This window comes from Colletotrichum abscissum (genome assembly GCF_030869225.1).
Source record: "Colletotrichum abscissum strain IMI 504890 chromosome Unknown Scaffold_9.1, whole genome shotgun sequence".
Classification (NCBI taxonomy): Eukaryota; Fungi; Ascomycota; class Sordariomycetes; order Glomerellales; family Glomerellaceae; genus Colletotrichum; species Colletotrichum abscissum.
Window position 1 is genome coordinate 262,078 of NW_026850536.1, and position 17,168 is coordinate 279,245.

General features: G+C 52.7%; 5 protein-coding genes across 5 annotated transcripts; 1 reads left to right on the forward strand and 4 right to left on the reverse strand.

Annotated features, from left to right (window-relative positions):
• Nucleotides 1-270: 270 nt before the first annotated feature.
• CABS01_04593 (uncharacterized protein) lies at nt 271-984 on the reverse strand (the record flags this gene model as incomplete). The annotated part of the gene is made up of 1 exon (XM_060537964.1): nt 271-984. One exon carries the CDS (start codon nt 982-984, stop codon nt 271-273), a length of 714 nt encoding a protein of 237 aa, XP_060389626.1.
• Nucleotides 985-1,405: 421 nt separating this feature from the next.
• On the forward strand, nt 1,406-3,212 carry CABS01_04594 (uncharacterized protein; the record flags this gene model as incomplete). Its single annotated transcript, XM_060537965.1, has 2 exons — nt 1,406-2,591; nt 2,653-3,212. The coding sequence occupies 2 exons, from the start codon at nt 1,406-1,408 to the stop codon at nt 3,210-3,212; spliced, it is 1,746 nt and encodes a 581-aa protein (XP_060389627.1).
• A 1,211-nt stretch (nt 3,213-4,423) lies between these two features.
• CABS01_04595 (PDZ domain-containing protein) lies at nt 4,424-8,055 on the reverse strand (the record flags this gene model as incomplete). Its single annotated transcript, XM_060537966.1, has 4 exons — nt 4,424-4,665; nt 4,694-7,021; nt 7,079-7,275; nt 7,343-8,055. 4 exons carry the CDS (start codon nt 8,053-8,055, stop codon nt 4,424-4,426), a joined length of 3,480 nt encoding a protein of 1,159 aa, XP_060389628.1.
• Nucleotides 8,056-9,185: 1,130 nt separating this feature from the next.
• CABS01_04596 (uncharacterized protein) lies at nt 9,186-10,857 on the reverse strand (the record flags this gene model as incomplete). Its single annotated transcript, XM_060537967.1, has 5 exons — nt 9,186-9,337; nt 9,401-9,532; nt 9,586-9,772; nt 9,843-9,948; nt 10,682-10,857. The coding sequence occupies 5 exons, from the start codon at nt 10,855-10,857 to the stop codon at nt 9,186-9,188; spliced, it is 753 nt and encodes a 250-aa protein (XP_060389629.1).
• A 1,246-nt stretch (nt 10,858-12,103) lies between these two features.
• On the reverse strand, nt 12,104-14,914 carry CABS01_04597 (DnaJ domain-containing protein; the record flags this gene model as incomplete). The annotated part of the gene is made up of 3 exons (XM_060537968.1): nt 12,104-13,701; nt 13,752-14,780; nt 14,833-14,914. 3 exons carry the CDS (start codon nt 14,912-14,914, stop codon nt 12,104-12,106), a joined length of 2,709 nt encoding a protein of 902 aa, XP_060389630.1.
• Nucleotides 14,915-17,168: the final 2,254 nt, after the last annotated feature.

Here is a 17,168-nt window from a genome sequence, read left to right on the forward strand (position 1 = left end):
TCGTCGTATAGGTCCATCAATCGCGAACCCCAGTAATGGTATCTAATATCTCTCTCTGAGTCGCGGAGATACGGCCGGTATCCGAGACTGAGGCAGTCGGGATCGAAGGAAGCTTTCGATACCAGAGATCGTAGAAAAGCCCGCGATTCCTTATCTAAGGGGAAAAGGATATTTTGAAGGGAGTCTAGGGTCTCTAATGCTAGCTGCCGCGGTAGGAGAGGCCTATCATATGTCAGTAATGGCATTCGATAGTCGTTTGCTTTGGAGACCCTACTCCGCATGAGTATCCTTCGATGCCTTGAGGCACTCCTTCAGAAAGGCAGTATGGTGATAAAGCTCGACGACTCCAGTTTTGAGATCCATCCGAAGGTGGTTTCGAAGGTCATCTGTGCCTTGGAACGATAGCCCAGCGACTTTCTTAAGCCTTGTTGCTTTCAAGGCTGATTTGATGTCAGGTAAGGAATCGCCAGGGTTGTTGAGGTCAGGATGGTCTCGGACTGGGAACATGGTTGATACAAGTTCCCGCGCAGATTGATCGTTCCTCCAGACGGCTGTTTCGATACCACCAGCTTGTCCTTCGTACGAGCAGCTGACCATGAGGATAGCCTTGGCAGCAAGATTGAAGGCTTGCTTCTCATCTTCTGGCAAGGTGCTCTTTCCCATTTGCCTCTTAGAGAAGTAATCTTGCGCCAACTTGATTCTCTGCGCCTCTGGATTCGACCTGATCAACCGGATAAGGTCATGCAGATCGTCGTGCGACCGCAAAGCTTGAACCTCGTCCGGCGGAAAAGCATCAGAGACATACGACGCCGTCATCTCTCTGTAGAACCGAAAATAGGGTTCGAACTTCATGCTCTCGAGCTTGGACTGCTCCTCTTCATTGTGAATGCATTGTTTCCAGCCCCATAGAGCTTTACCCAATTGCCGAAGCTGAGACTTCGTGACCGACTCCAAAGGGAATGTTTCCAAATCAAACTCATCCATACTGATCAGAATGCCTCAGAAGTATTCTGGCAAAGAAACTCAAATGAATATGTTCCACACAGATTCCTCCAAATTAGAGGAAGTATCTGCTGCATACAAGCACAAATCGTCAAGTAGCAATTGGGAGAGATAATCCTGGCTGCGGCGCAGGCATGCTGGAAGCAGGCTGCGTAATTGAGGCCTCTTATTGGACCAACCACGCGACTTTGCCGCTGAAATTGCATAAGAACCATGCGAGGCAGTCTTGAGGGCTGACTTGTCAATATGTCGCTGGCTTTTGTAATTTTGACCCGACGCGTGACCCAAGGAAGCCCTAAGTTTACTTGAGCAATCTCAGCGTGACGCAGAATCCGGCTGGCTAAAGCTTCGTATCACCCAAGAACATTTTCCTGCAGGAACTACTTTTCAAGCTGCAGTCGTCATGGCCGATGAGTCTTTGGCAGCCGCCAACCGTGCTGAGATCATCAGCTGTTTCAAGGAAACACACCAAAAACCATGGACTTCGAACCCCGCTACATGCCATGTCGCTCCTATTACAGAATCCTCATCCGTATCGGAGAACTTCACGGATTCGGGATATTCTTCCCCAGACGATCCTGCTATATTCGATTCTCGAGACAGACTTCAAGAAAGCAAAGCACGGCCTAAAGGAATTCCAGTCAAGTTGGGCGGCCGAGATCTCCTCAGATTCAAAATCACACCAGACAAGTCAACACGCGATCGCTTCAGCCATGTCATAAACCAGATAGAGCCATTGTTACTGGCTCGCTTGAAGAAGAAGACTGGGGAGCGAATAGGTCCGATCGCATTTCGATCAATGATACTCGGGACAACTGCGGAAAACGCTCATGAGCATATTGTTGTGCTTTGCCCCAGCCAGCTTCTAGACACTATCAACGAATTCTTCGAAAAGACTAAGATAATCAAAGAGCTGTGTGAGCCGAGTGACCAGATACCGTCTATCAGTATCATTGTTGAGGGTAGAGAGCCACGTATGATGGCACAGCTCTTGCATTCAGTCATGGCAATAGGTCCTGCTCCCCAAAGTCCCGATGACATTTACATGCCTTGGATGCAGAGCCTCAGTGGACAGTGTGTCGTAGCCAAAGATACTCTGGGCATCGCAATTATCGCGACTTGCGGTGGAATGATCAAAGTGGTGGACAAGACTGGTAAACGAATGCTCTATGGAATGACGGCTGGCCACGTCTTCAACGATGCGAACTCTCAAATTACTCAAGATTTAGCCAATGTATGGAGACCACAATATCGTGAAGAATGGCTGACGTCCGGTAGAGTTTGGAAGAGAGACGGGCTCCAAGAAAAAGGCCCGGATTGCGATTGGGCCTTGCTCGCACCTGAGGACGTCTGGCTGTTCGGGGCGAATAGGTACCGTACACGAGACTCTTCAGGACAGCCCATTGAGCATACCCTCACCACTGAAATTGGAACTTTTCCGCCCGACACAATCTGCCAGGAAGTGGAGATGATTGACGCTCCTCACTCCACTAAGCCCGGCCTGCTTTCATCTGAGCCAACTCGGATTCTGTTAGGAGCCGGTGATGCGTTCACACAGGCCTACATTCTCACGCTGGACGAGGGCGAAGGTTAGCCGTTCTTATTTCTGGCTATGTGTAATATTCGCATCGCACTAACAGAACTTTGCAGTCCGTAGCGGCGATTCTGGTGCTTGGGTCGTGGGATCATCCTCCCACGACGTTTTCGGCCATATAGTTGCGAGAGACATGTTTGGTGACGCTTACGTTGTTCCTTTGGACCAGACTTTTAACGACATTCGAACGAGTATGGACGCGACTTCCGTTCAATTGGCTTCGCCGCAAGACTTCGCAGCAGTAGCCGGTGACGAATCCCTCCCCGGCCATGTGCGAAGAGTTGATCCCTTTACAGTCTTGACTTCATGGCACGAGATCTGGCATCCACGGGGGTCGACACGGGGGTCGCATGGGATGGCCCAACTGCCAAATGATCGCAACAGGTCTACGACATTGCCTGATTCCGCTTACGGGTCGGCAGATTCGACTCCGCAAGTATCACTTTCCGCCATGCCTATTTGCATCAGCGATAATCTTCCCTCCGACTTCAAAGCCACCGACGATGCAACAGAGGAGTGTATATTCGGGAGTTTTGAGCCAGGTGGCATTCATTTATGGGAAGATGGTCAAGCAGGAGATGACGAAGTGCCTGACATGTCGTGGCGGGTATTCTAAGCAAGGATGAGGGTTCAGTATACTCATCCGACAGCTAAGCAGATGGGCCCAGTAGAGCTCCGGGCCGCAGTGAACATACTCTGCCGTGAGGAAGCCCTTGAGCGAAGCAGAGAATTTGGGTTATAGATGATCTGGAGAGCAAGGGGGGAAATATCCTGAGCAAGTTGGCACTAAGCATATGTGTTAGAAGCGTCAAGATGAATAAAGTCGCGAATTTAGGAGAGAGTGGCCTTTTGAGATAGTTTGGTGATTGACTACCGCTGTGATTTCTTGCAATGCATCCCCCATTCAGCGCCGCCTTATGCCTGAGTAGTTAGGATGAGGTAGCGAAATATTTACATGAGAATTGTTACCCAAGTATGCCCTCTCTTGCCCAGCACTACATTGAGTAAATGCTTCGTGCTCTGACCATGCTGTCAGAACAAGAGACAGAAGCCGGATCACGAGGTAATTTTGAATCGCGCCAGGGATTTTCAAGAGTACATCATGCATATGGCGCAGGATGCCCTCATGGCCGACTCCCCTCTACCACTCAACGTGATATTAGACACTCGACAGAAAGGTACCTATCGACTTCGTTCCCAAGACCGCTAGGTCACTCCTTTTATTTCCAAAACATACCGAACAATCTAACCATAAGCCCAGCGGGAAGCTATTCCATTACCGAGACATCCACCGGTTACTCTTTGCCATTCGCCGGCAGTCGCAAGCATCTGAAGGGTCACAATCATTTTGAGAAACGCATCATAATGTTTCCCAGAAGACGAAGCAAGATTAGATGATCGACAGACTTCTCTTTGGATGTCAAACGGGTATTCAACAGAGAATCGAGGCAAAAGAAGAAAGCTAGGGAAAAAAAAAAGGAGGACAAGATTTCCCATCGGAAACATGATCATGCCCCCTTTCCCTATAGCCCCTATTTATACATGTACATACAAGAACATCCAGTTGAGAATGCTGTCCTCACGGCCGTGCGCGTTCGCGTTTCGCCTTAGCCCATGCCCTTGAATCCCTCAGCCCCTTTGCCCGTGTCCTGTCCTGTCCTCGTCCAGAAGTTTTCCCAATGATGTGTGTGTTTGTGTGTGAATGGTGTTTTGTCATTAAAATGACCCGGATCTCGTGTGTCGAGTCCGAGTGGGATACAATGCCATCGTCGTCTATTACGACAATCGTTCTTGATTCATGAAGTGTGGGTATGGTGATCGTGTGCTCTACAAGGGGGCAGGGGGCTCATCGACCATCTCAGCGTCCTCGGTGACGGCGAGCACAGAGTCAAGCACGCCGTCGGGACCCTCGCCATCGTATGTTTTGCCGCCCTCGTACGTCTTTCGTCTCCAGCCGCAGGACTCCGACGGGTCCTTGGTCCACTCCGTTGTCGGGAAGTAGTGCTCGTTCTTCTTCATGGTGATGACCCAAGGTACACTGTCAAAGGTGACAGCCTTAAGTCGGAAGTCTGCAAGAATCACGATTAGCTGATGTACAAGAGAAGATCGGGACGGAATGCCACTTGCAGGTGTTGTCTGGGATCTTCTGGACGGAAGCGAGGAAGGTCTCCAGATCGGGTGTCGCCTTTCCGTTCACGTGGGTGATGAAGTTGGTGGGCGCGAGGCCGTACTGGTAAGAAGGCGAACCGCGAGTGCGGGCCGACACGTACACCTCGCTGTGCAGCTTGCTAATCTGCTGTCTGACGGCATGATGAGGTCGGTGCAAGATGGCACCACAGAAGGAGATGGCATGGTCAGTCTCGACATCGTCGGCGGCGACGGTGTGAGCCTTGATGTGGATCTCCTCGCAGTTACGGACGATGACGGCGTCGAGGACCTCGTGAGAGTACATGATGTCCAGCTCGGAGACCTTGGTGATGACCTTGCCGTTAAGCGTGAGCAGGATGTCACCCTCGAGCAGAGCGCTTGATTGCTCGCTGCGCTCAAAGGTCCGCTTGCTGACCATGAAGAGCTGGTGGTGTGTCTTGTTGGCTTCGGTGACCTTGCTGATCCACTCGTCGGAGACGCCCATCACTCTAGCTTGCGCCATCGCGATGGCTCTGAACTCGACGGAAAGCATGCGCAGCTTAGGAACGATGCCCTGTTGAATTTGAGAGACAACAGGCAGCAGAGTGGGCGTAGCAAGACCAAGATGGTACTCCTCATCACGGTTGCTGCAAGGAGAACGCTCGCCCAAGTAAGTGAGCCACAAGGCCTGGACCGTACCATCGTCGGCGACGAGAACACCGCTTCCGCACTGGTTGCTGAGACTCGTATCAACAGTGATGGCATCGACATTGATGGCACGGTATCTGGGTGCACCAGAGTTGGCCGGGATCGCCACAGCGGTGACTTCGGTAACTGTAGTGGAGGCGTGGACAATCTTTCCAATCCTGTTGTATCCCATGAAGTTGGTGGAAGCTCCTTGAGTGATGTTGTCCGTGCTCAACCTCGCACTTTGAACGGGAGCATTGACCAGCGCCGGGTCATACTGCACAATGGCATAGTTCTGAAGGGGATGGAGGAAAACGACCTTGCCCTCGACAATGATCGAGTCCGCAATGGTGATCGTCACATCGCACAGATCGTAAGGCACAATTGCTCTTGAGATGACAACAAGACCCTTGTCGGCGTCAATCACCAGGCCCATGCCCCACTTCCTGTTCTTAGGGAAGCCGTCCAGCTTAACAGGCATGGTGCAGTTGACGTGGACGAAGCTGCGCACTAGATCGGCAATGGCCGTGTGCTTCACATTCTCGAGTTGAATGAAAGAGGCGGAGCGAGCAACAGGCGCCTTAGGAGGAAGGGGATCAGCCAGGTCAGTGAAGTCCCAGAGGCCAGTCTCGTCGTTCCGGACAGCCATCTTCATCTTTGCTGACCAGTGACGATCGACGTAGATGATTGTGGTGTTCAGAGTGTGCAGGTCACGCAGGTGCTTGTAAGTTACGACCACGCGGGACTTGTCTGGGATTGTCTTCATCACCTCGATGAAGGTTTCCAGATCAGGGGTCTTCTTGTGGTCCACAGTCTGAATCAGCCAGCCATTGTCTGCGTTGTCGAATCTGAAAGAGCCAGTCGCCTCGCAAACGAAGACACCTTGACACGCTACGCCATACAGACGGGCCTGCTGGTATGACAGGCTGTGGAAGCTAGCGCCTGCGACGGACACGAAGCGGTCAGGGGTGATCTTGTGTAGGTCACCGACCTCAACATCGACCTCAATGTCCTCGCCGCCTCTTTGGATTTGAAGATGGATGGTCTGGCCAACGTTCGAATCCAGCAAATCATCCAGACGGATGAACTGACCGACACGCTCGCCATTCACCTTCACCAGGATGTCGCCTTCCTCAATCTTCTGGTCAGACTGTCCCTTGGGAAGGACGATTTCGGCAACAAGCATGTTGTTGTCCTTGGGGAAGTGCTGGCGAGTCGCAGCCTCCGTTTCTGGGGTAAGGCCGAGGCGTCTACATTCGTCGAAAGGCTTCAGGAGGAATTGACATTGAATGTCACCTCTTGTGACGGGCTTGCCCTGGCGGATGCATTCCAAAGCTCGTAACGGTCGGTCCAGTGGCAGGAAGTAGTCTGTCGAAGCACCATCGGATCGTCCACCAGCTTGCAGAGCCACGGCAAAGCCATCCACGTTTACAACCGGACTGCCAGAACTACCACCACTGGCGGCAGCATTGGCTTGGTAGTAGCAGGTGTTGAAGTCACTGTACCCCTCTCCGTATTCCGGCGCATTTCGATCCAGACGACTGATGAAGCCAGACAAGATACTGAGCTTCTCTCCGGCATCGTTACCCACCACTCTAATCTCAACACCAACTACCAAGCTGTCAGCGGATCCACTCCCAAAACACTACCCATCAAGGTGTTGCCTACCCTTCGCAAGGTCCGGACGCAGCACCAGCGCGTTCAGCTTCATGTACTTGACAGCCTTGGGATCGAATCGAAGAATACCGAAATCGTGAACGGGGTCGCGGTAGACGGGGTACGCATCAACCTCTTCGTGGTTGTCGAAGACGACGTAACCCCAGAACGGTCCGGATCCAACGACGTGTCGGTTCGTCAAGATGTATCTGTAGTCCACTTCGTCAGCCCCCTGCCTCCCTATGATGACTTGCCTCCGTAAAATCCTAATCTTACCCCTTCTGAGCGTCCACCACGAAGCCAGTGGCCTCACTCGTTAACGCCGCATCCGTGTCAAAGGAGCATGTCTGGCAGAAGCGAATAGAGACAACGTTGCTGACAACGTTCTCAATGGTCTTTTGCCACGCCTCCGGCTCCTGCGCCATGGGAAACATGCCATTCAGCCGCGCGGCATCCTCGAACTCGCTCTCCTCCTCAAGCTCCTCAACGCGCTCAACCTCGGGTGTGTTGTCGCCGGCAGACAGCTTGCCGTTCAGGGCGCGATGTTGCTTATGGGGTCGCAAGCCCTCGGGGCTCGTAGGGGCCTTGCGCTTGGAGCGCGGTGATGCGCTGTTGCCGTTCATGTTTGCGGTCTCGGTCGTTGTGGTCTGGGTAGAGGGTAGTTCGCTTTGCTGCTGCGCCGACAAGGGATCAGGTTCGACGGCGGCTGAGAAGGGGCGACGAGTCTGAGCGCCGATGGTTCGTCGCGTTGTCTTATAGCCGGTGTCTCTAGATGAAATGGCTCGAGCTATACGGGAGTAGCCGCGTTGTGCGAACGGGAGGAGCTCGAGTTGGCGTCGAAAAAGCTGGGGGGAGGTAAGGGTGAAGGTTGTGGTGGTGGTGGTGGTGACGGTGGTGGTGGATGCTGTCCAAGGTCGTCGTGCTAGTACTGCCGGGGTGGATGCAAGGCTCAAGCAAGTCCCTCTGCCTCCAGTAAAGACGGAGCGCATCCAGCGAGAGAAGGTGGAAGAAAAGGATGGCAACCTTCAGCTGTGGATACGAAAATGAACAATGCCTTTGTCAAATGAACGGCGGGCAATTGGCTGTCCCGGCTATCAGAGTAGGGTGTGAGTGAACCTCAAGCTGCTGCGCATGTGATCCCTCTATGAGTGTGGGAAAGGTGATCTAGCAGAGTTGTGCTGGAAACGCGAACACCTCTTGCCAACGTCGTTTGTCGTCAAAAATTTCAGGTGCGGGACGATGGCAAACAAACAGGATCTGTCCGATATGGGGGTCACCCAGGTGAGATCACCAGGCTAGATGCATAAGAGCCCGCTTAATGGGTGCATGTCCCGGGTGGGTGTCCATCCCTGCTAATTTTCTCCACTAATTCCCCGGTTGCTGATGTAATGTGACACTAGCGTCCCTATTGAGGCCTGTACAGTTCGCTAAGGCGGTCTAGCACTCTGGCAAAGTTCACTTTAACACTCTTGACGGCAGACGCCAATGAGTGTGGTGCCTGGCCCGCAGGCCGAGATGGGACGGAATGGATCATGCTCTCACGCAGCACACCACCAACGACCGAACTCCAGGCTGCAAGAATATGCAGGTCTCACAACGTCCTGCTCGAATGACCGGCCGGGATGCACCTTGAATGGGAGTCCATGTTCGGCGACCTGATTCGTTGGAGAGCCAGTTTATCGATTGTCGGGCGCGGTTTCGGGGCTTCATCACCGCCCACCAAGTCACTTGATATTGTCTTCCAATGCGGACAATCATCTGTCGCCACCGGCTTCCAGCCACATCTGACTCCAAGCTGTCCTTTCTCTCTTGGTTTCCGGACTACAGCATGGTCCCGGGAGAGGTTACGGGGAGACAGCGAATGAGCCCGAGGCCCAAGACGATGGGCACAGCAAGAGAATCAAGATATAAGAGTGAAGAGTATCCCTTTTGATTTCTGATGACCTGAGCTACCCCAGGGACGTATGTGAACGCAAGAGCAATGAGTCGCACGTTCTGTCCCCCTTCCAAGCCATTTCAGAGTAATGTCCATTCCTTGCGCGGAACCCAATGAAAACCAACCGCAGCCATGTAGAGTGAGACGGCTATCCAGCGACGGCAGCAGCAAGTATTAGATAACCTACTGCTCGCCATCCTTCTCATCCTTGGTCTCGACCTGAGTCTCAGATCCTTCAACCTTGGCCTCATCCTCATTCTCCTGAGCCTCTTCAGCCTCGGCCTTGACCTGGGCCGCCTTCTTGCCCGGGGTGCGTCTCTTCTTGGGAGTGCCATCTGGTTGGTAATAGATCAGCCTCATGCATCGTTGGGAATCGAGTATCTGGATGCGATACTTACCAGCGTTAGTCGCCGCAGCGCGCTTCTTCGGAGTAACCGGCTTGGTCTCCTCGCTGCGCTCCTGGTCGCCGTTGGCCTCCTCGCTATCCTCGGAAGCAGCGACAGCCTTCTTCTTGACGGCAGTCTTGCGGGCTTGGAGAGAAGTCAATTTGAATGTAGATATGAGTAGAATAATGATGACTTACGGGTCTTCTGCTTCGGGGCAGCGGCCTCTCCGTTCTCGCCGGTGTTGATCTCACGCATCTGAGCAATGATAGCAGTCCACTGGCCCTGCAAGGCCTTCAGAGTGCGGCCCTCCATGTTGACATTCTTCCAGTCAACTCCTTTGCCGTCAGGAAGCACGGTCGCGAGCACGCGGAGGACAAGCTGGAACTATATATCCGTGTGTTAGAGAACCTAAATGGAAGGAATGAAAATACGACTGAACTGAAGCCAGACTTACGCGCTCAGCATCGGTCCAAGCACCGACGCGACCAGCGGCAGGAGCCGCCTCGCTACCGTTGATGGACTTGGTGTCAGCCATGTTGGAACGATGGTATTCTTCTCTGCTATAAGTTTGGTTTGTCAGTAGCCAACGACGAGGAATATGTACTACTGATGGAAAGTAAGGAATGTGAGAGAAAGATGAGAATGTGAGGACAAGAGATGAAAGATGGGAAGGTAATGACGAAAGTAAAAATGGTGGTGAGAGGTGGAAGAAGGTGCGAGAGGGTGGTGATGATAACGGAAGGAGATCGAGTGAGGCAGGTAAAAGATTTGGGTTGTGAAGGTGTATTGCTCACTTGTAGTGAAAACGGTGATAGACGATGAAGTTTTTGCAGCTTCGCTGTGAAGCTGAGGTTCGATAATAACAAGTGTGAGTGTGAGAAAAAGTGTGAGGGTGAGGAAGTGAGAAGGGTAGAGTGAGAGGGTGGAAGAGCCGGGTTTTATGTGAGAGGTGGATGGGAATGAGGCAGGCATCTGGCAGTGTAAATCAGGAAGGAAGGACGGGGAAAGGTTCAAGGCGTCTCCTTCCTCGAAGAGTTCTATCTTCCCAATGTGAGTTCAAGCTATGTTGAGAGCTCTCACAGTAGGAGACGGGATTCGTCTTCAGAATAAGCTCCAGAGGAAAGAAGGAACCTGATTCTCGGGAGGAAGGCAAACCTTACCCCCCTCGACGAACCAAAGACATGCAATAAGTGTAAACCTCAGTGATGATATCTCACCACCCAGACAGATCCCCATAAACCCGAGAAAGAGAAACAAAAAACCAAAAGACTTGAGGAACCTCCCTTCACTCACATGTTGCAAGTAAGATGCTTGAGCAGAATTCCCATGTTGTGTCCGTATTGATGCCAGCACATATTGTTGGCGAAATGCTGAGGGCCCTTTCTGAAGCTCGACTTGAGGGTCGGCTTGGGAGGTCTCAGCGGAGGAAGCGTAACAGCCTCCTTCCGCGTGCCGAGGGTCTTTGCCATGACTTATTTGATTCAAGTCGAAGTCGAAAAATGCGGTGCGAGTATAAGCAAAGTAGAGCAATTTTCGCTCGGCGTTTCGATTCCGTAGAGCAAGAAACGATATCGCGGCTCGAGCCTTTCGAAGATAGGCAAGGATTGCAAACGCAAGAGGTTTGTTTCCGAAAACAATTCAGAGAAGAGAAGAAAGGCGAGCAAGGCTTTCCTTGGGTCAGAGTCACGACATAAGCGGAGCTAGACTTTTATTTCACGGGATCGTGAGATCCAGGAACGTTCCGGATCTCGAGGCACGCTCAAGTCTCCGCCTTTTCCTTCTTGATAGAGAGAGATAGAGAGAGACGTAGTAAGCAAGGCATTTGGATGTGAGCTGAGGGCCACAAAGAACAGCATGAGCTACCCGTAGAAAGGAAATTGATCACTAAGAAAAGGGCAGTAAAGAAAGAGAAAGGGGTTGGTATGTAGGAAATCAGGAACTCGCGATAACTTCAGCGTTTATTGTGTTGGTGTTGACGCAAGGATCTAGGAGAATCTACTTCATTGCATGTAAATCTACGAAACGTCCCCTTGCCATTCATCTACATGGGCAGCGGAGGACGGAGATTGCCACATCTAACACGAAAGTAGTGACATAGCGAGATATTCACGAGCATTAGGATAAACCACAAACGACACAACGCGTAATTCTAATGATGCTGGTTGTCTATTCGTCTCCTCATGCCTGTTCAGCTTGAAAAGTTCCAAGCAAGTTTAATGGGGTTAGACTCAGAAGGGCCCCAAGAATCTGATATGTATTACACAACCCGATCCACCATAGTAGCCAAGGCAAGAAACAACCAAGGCCTGGCCATGCGAGACTGTGCTGACCTACGTTCAGCACAATCGTAAAGGATCGAATCGAAGAACCCCAAAAACCCAACGTAAAAGAGCAAAGTGCAAAATGTAGCGCAAATATGGGTGTATACACACACACCTCCCTCTTCGTCTATGTCATAATGGTGTGTCGCCGTTAACGATATCGACGAGTGAGTGTATGTGCAACGCGGCCTGGTCGACTGTGCCAGCCAAGAGAGACAAGGTTGAATCGTGATTAATATCCCCCCAAATGCCGGGTATCGTTCCGTGTCGTTTCCCATTTAGTCCGAGCTGTCGTCAAAGTTGAAAAATACACCCCCGTAAGGTAAGAACAAGGATTTCGAGGGCAGTAGAATCTTTCCCAAGCAGAAGGCGCAAATAAAATAAGAGCCTTCGCTTATGCCATCTTGCCCTTGTATACCATGAACTCACGAATGCGTGCTTCATGGTCTTCGCATGCGACAGCCCACTTCCTTCGAACTTCCTTATCTTGTGCCATCCACTCAAGATATTCGTGAATCTCATCATCGCCGCGAGAGACGAGGAAGGAATAGCCCTTGCGAGCTCGGAGATCGGCGATATTTGCCTTGCGAGCGTTGAAATGCTCAATTACTTGAGCGTTGAAGATCTCCCATCTCAAAACGTAACTCTGGAAGTCCTGGGTGTACTTCTGCCAGGCACCGCCGGTCGGCTTCAAATTAACCGCGAAAGTAGGCGGGGGTCGGGGTGCTTGCGGGATGACCGGAAAATCGAGCGAGGGCTTCTTCTCCTTTTCGATCGGAGCGCGGCCTGACGGCTGACTCTCAAACGGCAGACTCATCTTGAGATCATTCAGAGAACCTAGGCCAGAAGAGTTTTGCGCGAACGGCGCCACGTTCTTGAGGTCAGCAAGGCTGGCTCTAAACTCCTCGCTGTCTTCAGAACCGGCATTGTTCGGGTTGAATTCTGGCTTGCGCGCAGGTAACTTCGGGCCGTTTTCTTGCAAGCCATTGCCTGGCCTCCATTCGGGACGAGATGGTTCCACAGGGATGTTTCTCGCGCTGTTTGAATGATCTCGCTTTTGAGAAGTCCCAGTCTGCGGGGGGTCGATGTCCATAGCATTCGGGCTGTTTGCACCAACAGGCTCCGCCATTGACTTTCGCCCCCTCCACTCGGTCTCCTCGTCACTGTCGTAGTCATCATTCACCAGTCCTGCATTCCCCCCTGCCGTCGGCTTAACCTTGGTCTTCCTAGAGTTGACTCGAGAAATTCTGGTAGGAGACGTTGATGTAGAGTGCGTCTTGTGTGGCACAAAGTTTTGGGCCCCAATCTGTTGGGTCCAGTCTTGCGCATCAAACTTTCCTTCCGCAGAAGGTGATCCTGCCGGCTGGCCCGACATGTCCTTCTGGTGTCTCAAGCTGGGGCGCTTGATCGGTGATCGACGGCCTACACGGCTTCCAGATTGTGAACGAACCTTGGCGGCTTGGTCCTGGATCGGACTGCCGGCGCTGAATTTCCAAGCATCTGGACCATCACCGTTTACAAAGCTCGTGTCAATTTCCTCGGTGCTCCTGCGGCTGAAAGTTGGCTGCTCTGGTGCGGCGGTTCGGGCGAAGGTGTCATCGTCGATCGGAAAATTGAAGCTATTGGTAATTTTCTTGTCAGCTTGGTTCGGTGCAACATCATGGTGAGTGCCAATCGTGTAGCGCTTGTCACGAGAAAGCGGCGTCAGGTCTGGCGCCTGTCTCTTCACAAGCTTGCTCAGAAGTTCGCCCTGCTTTCGCTCGAATGGTGTGAGTGAGTCTCTCCTCGACCTATCTCCACTAGGAGACGGCGAATCATGCAGGTCTGCGTTGCTCGACTGCTCAGGGAGCGGATGCTGCGTTGCACATTGTGTGCGAGCCTCGGCTGCTGATTTGCGCCGCAGGTTGGGGACCGCAAAAGGAGGAAAAGAACCTGGGGGAAAAGATGTTCCGTACATTGAAGATCCTTGTGCCGTGTGGATGTTTCCCGCTCCTGCGAAACCATTAGCTTTTGCTGGGTTATAAAGCTTTAGACAGTCCCACCATTAGGATTCTGAGAAGCAGTGGCCTTCGCCTGCGCATTGTTCGGACCAGGACCGGTGGCCGTATTAGGTGGAGTGTATCTTGCGCTTGCGCGGGATCTGAATGGGTCCTTGGGCGAGTTGGACGCAGTTGCAGCCGCCGTGTTAGGGCGGTCCTCTTGCGGCGTCGAAGTCGAAGTGCGCGGGCTCGACGGCTCAGTCCTTGCTTGACGGGGGACACTCTGGGCGCGTTGACGAGCGCTGCCAGGCGAAAGATTGGGGCCGTAGTTATCCTGAGGTGGTCGAGGGCTTTCCCGGGTGCTTTTCGCCCGTCCCACAGAGATGCCATCAAATGGATTCAGTTTCTCGCCGCCATGTGACATGTAAGGAGTGCTTTGGCGAGAATCCGAGTCCCTAAATTGCGCCAGAGGGTCTGGCACTCCTGCCTCTTGTTGTCTTCGCGCATTGTCTGCGAAAATGTTGGTGTGCCGGGATGAGGTGGAGTAGTTGGACGAGTTCACCGGAGGCTCATCTGCAGGGACGGGCGAGTGAGGAGTGTAGCCAGGTTTGCGTCCAAAGGAAGCCTCCGCCCTCTGTTTCTGAGAAGGAGTCCGGGGAACTGGTCGCTTTGGAGTCTCGGGGGCCTTGGCGGGCTTTGGCTGAGACTGGCTGGCCCGACCCTTCATATTCTCGAAAGCATGCCAGGCATTCCGCTTCGCTTCTGGGTCGTCTCTCGTCTGCGCTTTAGCCGTTGGAGCCGCACCCGAAGCAAAGTTGCGGTATCTACTTGCTCCTGAGGCTGGCGGAGGCGGCGGCGGATTGCGAGCTGTCGCATTACGACGAGGTGGGGGAGGGAAGTTGGCACCGGCATTCTGCCAGGGGTTGCCTCGAACTCCGGATGCTGTAGGATATCTCGATCGTGTTCTCCCGGCATCGTACTTGGCTCGTTGTTGAGGGTCGGTCAGAATTTCATGGGCTGACTGAATGACCTGAAATCGGGAGTTGACCTCGGCTTCTCTGCCTGGGTTTCGGTCGGGGTGGTACTTGAGTGCTAGCTCGGGTTAATCGACTCGTTCGACAGGAAAAGATCAGCTTCACCATACCTAGCTTTCGAAACTGTTTCTTGATCTCATTCGTATCTGCGTCTGCCGGGAGCTCCAGGTCCGCGTAGTAGTCGCGGCTCATGTCGACTCCTCCCATCCCGACGGTGATTGATGTTCGACAGACTAAAGACTCTGGAAATGTTGACTGTTTTGTCCAAAACGCATGCCAAGCTTAGGATATCTCGACGCGGCCAAGATTTGTAGAGCTGTAGACCAAACGAAGCACGCTCGAGGTTATCGAAAGTAGCTTCGCCGCCTGTCTGTGTTGAAGGTTGCCGGGATCTAGACACACAGCCTTGTGTTGGGTAGGTCTTGGTGTGGCGTAGCTCAGATGTGTCGCCTGCGTAATTGGTGGCTGAGCAAAGTGACGTGACAGTCGAGATTCGCAAAACGATCGGGTTCTCCAAGCACCGTTATTTCGGTCCGGGAAACGTAGTCGCAATAGCTGTCTGCAGCTTCGATTTCTACCACGTTGGCAGACGTAGGTTCGTCTTCGGAAGGTTGATCGAAAGGTTGTGGTTTTCTGTAAGGAGGGGGAAGGCAAAAGAATGAGTGGACTAAGGCAGCAAAGGAAGTCAGCAGTCGTGTCACGGGTAGTTTGGAACAAAGTAGTAGATGTTTTCGCAAGCGGAAGTTATCGTGGTAAAGGGCACGGCAGTAGTTTTAGAAGAGGTAAGCAATCGCGGAGGTAACACATGGGTAGCAGTCGCCCAGTTGTAAGATGACGGGAGGAACGTCGGCAGCTGCTCCCCACAGATCTGGAAGTTTGGTGTTTGTTGCCCCTCGCAGCTCGCAGCGTTATGTTGAACAGGCGACTACTGCACAGCAACAAGGATATGCGTTGATGCTGGATGACGGAAGCAGGCACCGTGGGGGGAGGAAGAGAAGCGATCTGAAGCAGGGTAGGCATGCCGGGCTGAGAAGTCGAGCCAACCAGTCAACGAAGGGACTGGAGCCGCAGGAAGTTCGCTGGCACTGGTTGGCCCTTCACCGTCGTTCTGCTAGACAATCTCACATAGAGGAAGACGCAGTGATGATTGGGTAGATGCGATGCGACGTGCGTGTGCGGGAAAGCAACTCACCGAGATGACGTCAAACTGGGAAGCAGCTGCTGCAGCAGGAGATGCCAAAAGCTGACTACCGTGGGCGAATGTCGGACGAGAGCCGCGGGTGCCCGACGGGAGAGGCGAGGTGGAAGAGACGCAGCTGTGATGCGACGTTGTTCCAAGGAAAGGGGTTCGCGGGTAGTTCGTCAAGACGAGAAGAAAGGAGCCGCATCGGCAGTGTGCGAAACCGAAAAGGAAGAAGCAAATATTAATTCAACGTTTGTTTTTGACGGGCCGTCTAACCCACCTCTGTCCATTCGGTTGCGCGGGCAGCAAGGAGGGATGGATGGGGTAAAAGGGTCTAGTTTTTTAGAAGGGTTCCCAGGGACTCCCCGGTTACCTCTTGCCTGAGCTGGATCCCCAGCTGCCTCGAGCTCCCCAACCGTTGCCTGCCTTGCCCGCAGCCAGTCTGCGCCTGCTTGCTTCTCTCCACTGACACGGACGCACATCCCCCCCCCTGCTTGGCGGCAAGACGCGTGTAAGTGCGCTTGACGCTATTGTGTTCTCGTTTCTGCATAACGTAAGGCATGCCAGAATGTCGTCTGGACTCTCCTTCGATTTCACCAAATACGCCTCTTCGAACAATACCCGCAATAGGTAGTGGGGAAGGGCGAGGTATCTACAGATAGCTACGCACGACTACCTAGCATCATATCGCCTCCATGGTGGGGATCTCATCGCCTCAAGCCTCACCCGAGTTGCCTAACCTTTCTTTAGTCAGCCTATCCAGCTGGGCTAAGCCACCGTTCTAGCGTGGAATATCGGCAGGCGTGATGCATTTCCAAGCATCGCCTGGATAAACCGAGCCGAGGATGGAGTTCGAGGATGGAGTTGGAGGATGGAGCTACCCAAATTGCCCTAGTTACGGATTCTTCGTATGCCCTCGACGCTGCGTGGATTCGACGGCATCTGCGCCGATGCATTCCAGTCACGGGGGGTCACCTCAAATCTGAAGAGACAAGACTTTCGAAGGAGAATCCAATCTTCGGCAACCTTGTGCCGGCCTAAGCTGACACTAAGGTAATTAGACAGTAGCCTCAAAGTCTCCGACTGGAGCTATCTGAGCTGAGGCTTCGGAACCCCCAATTGCGCCTCACATATGTTGAAGAAACAATTTCCCAAGAGGAAATCTTGAGCCAGATGGAGTCTTACGAGCTTTTTGTGATCAATCAAACAAACAATCTCTCTGCAACACATGAAGGCGGCTAATAACAAAAACTACTGAAAGAT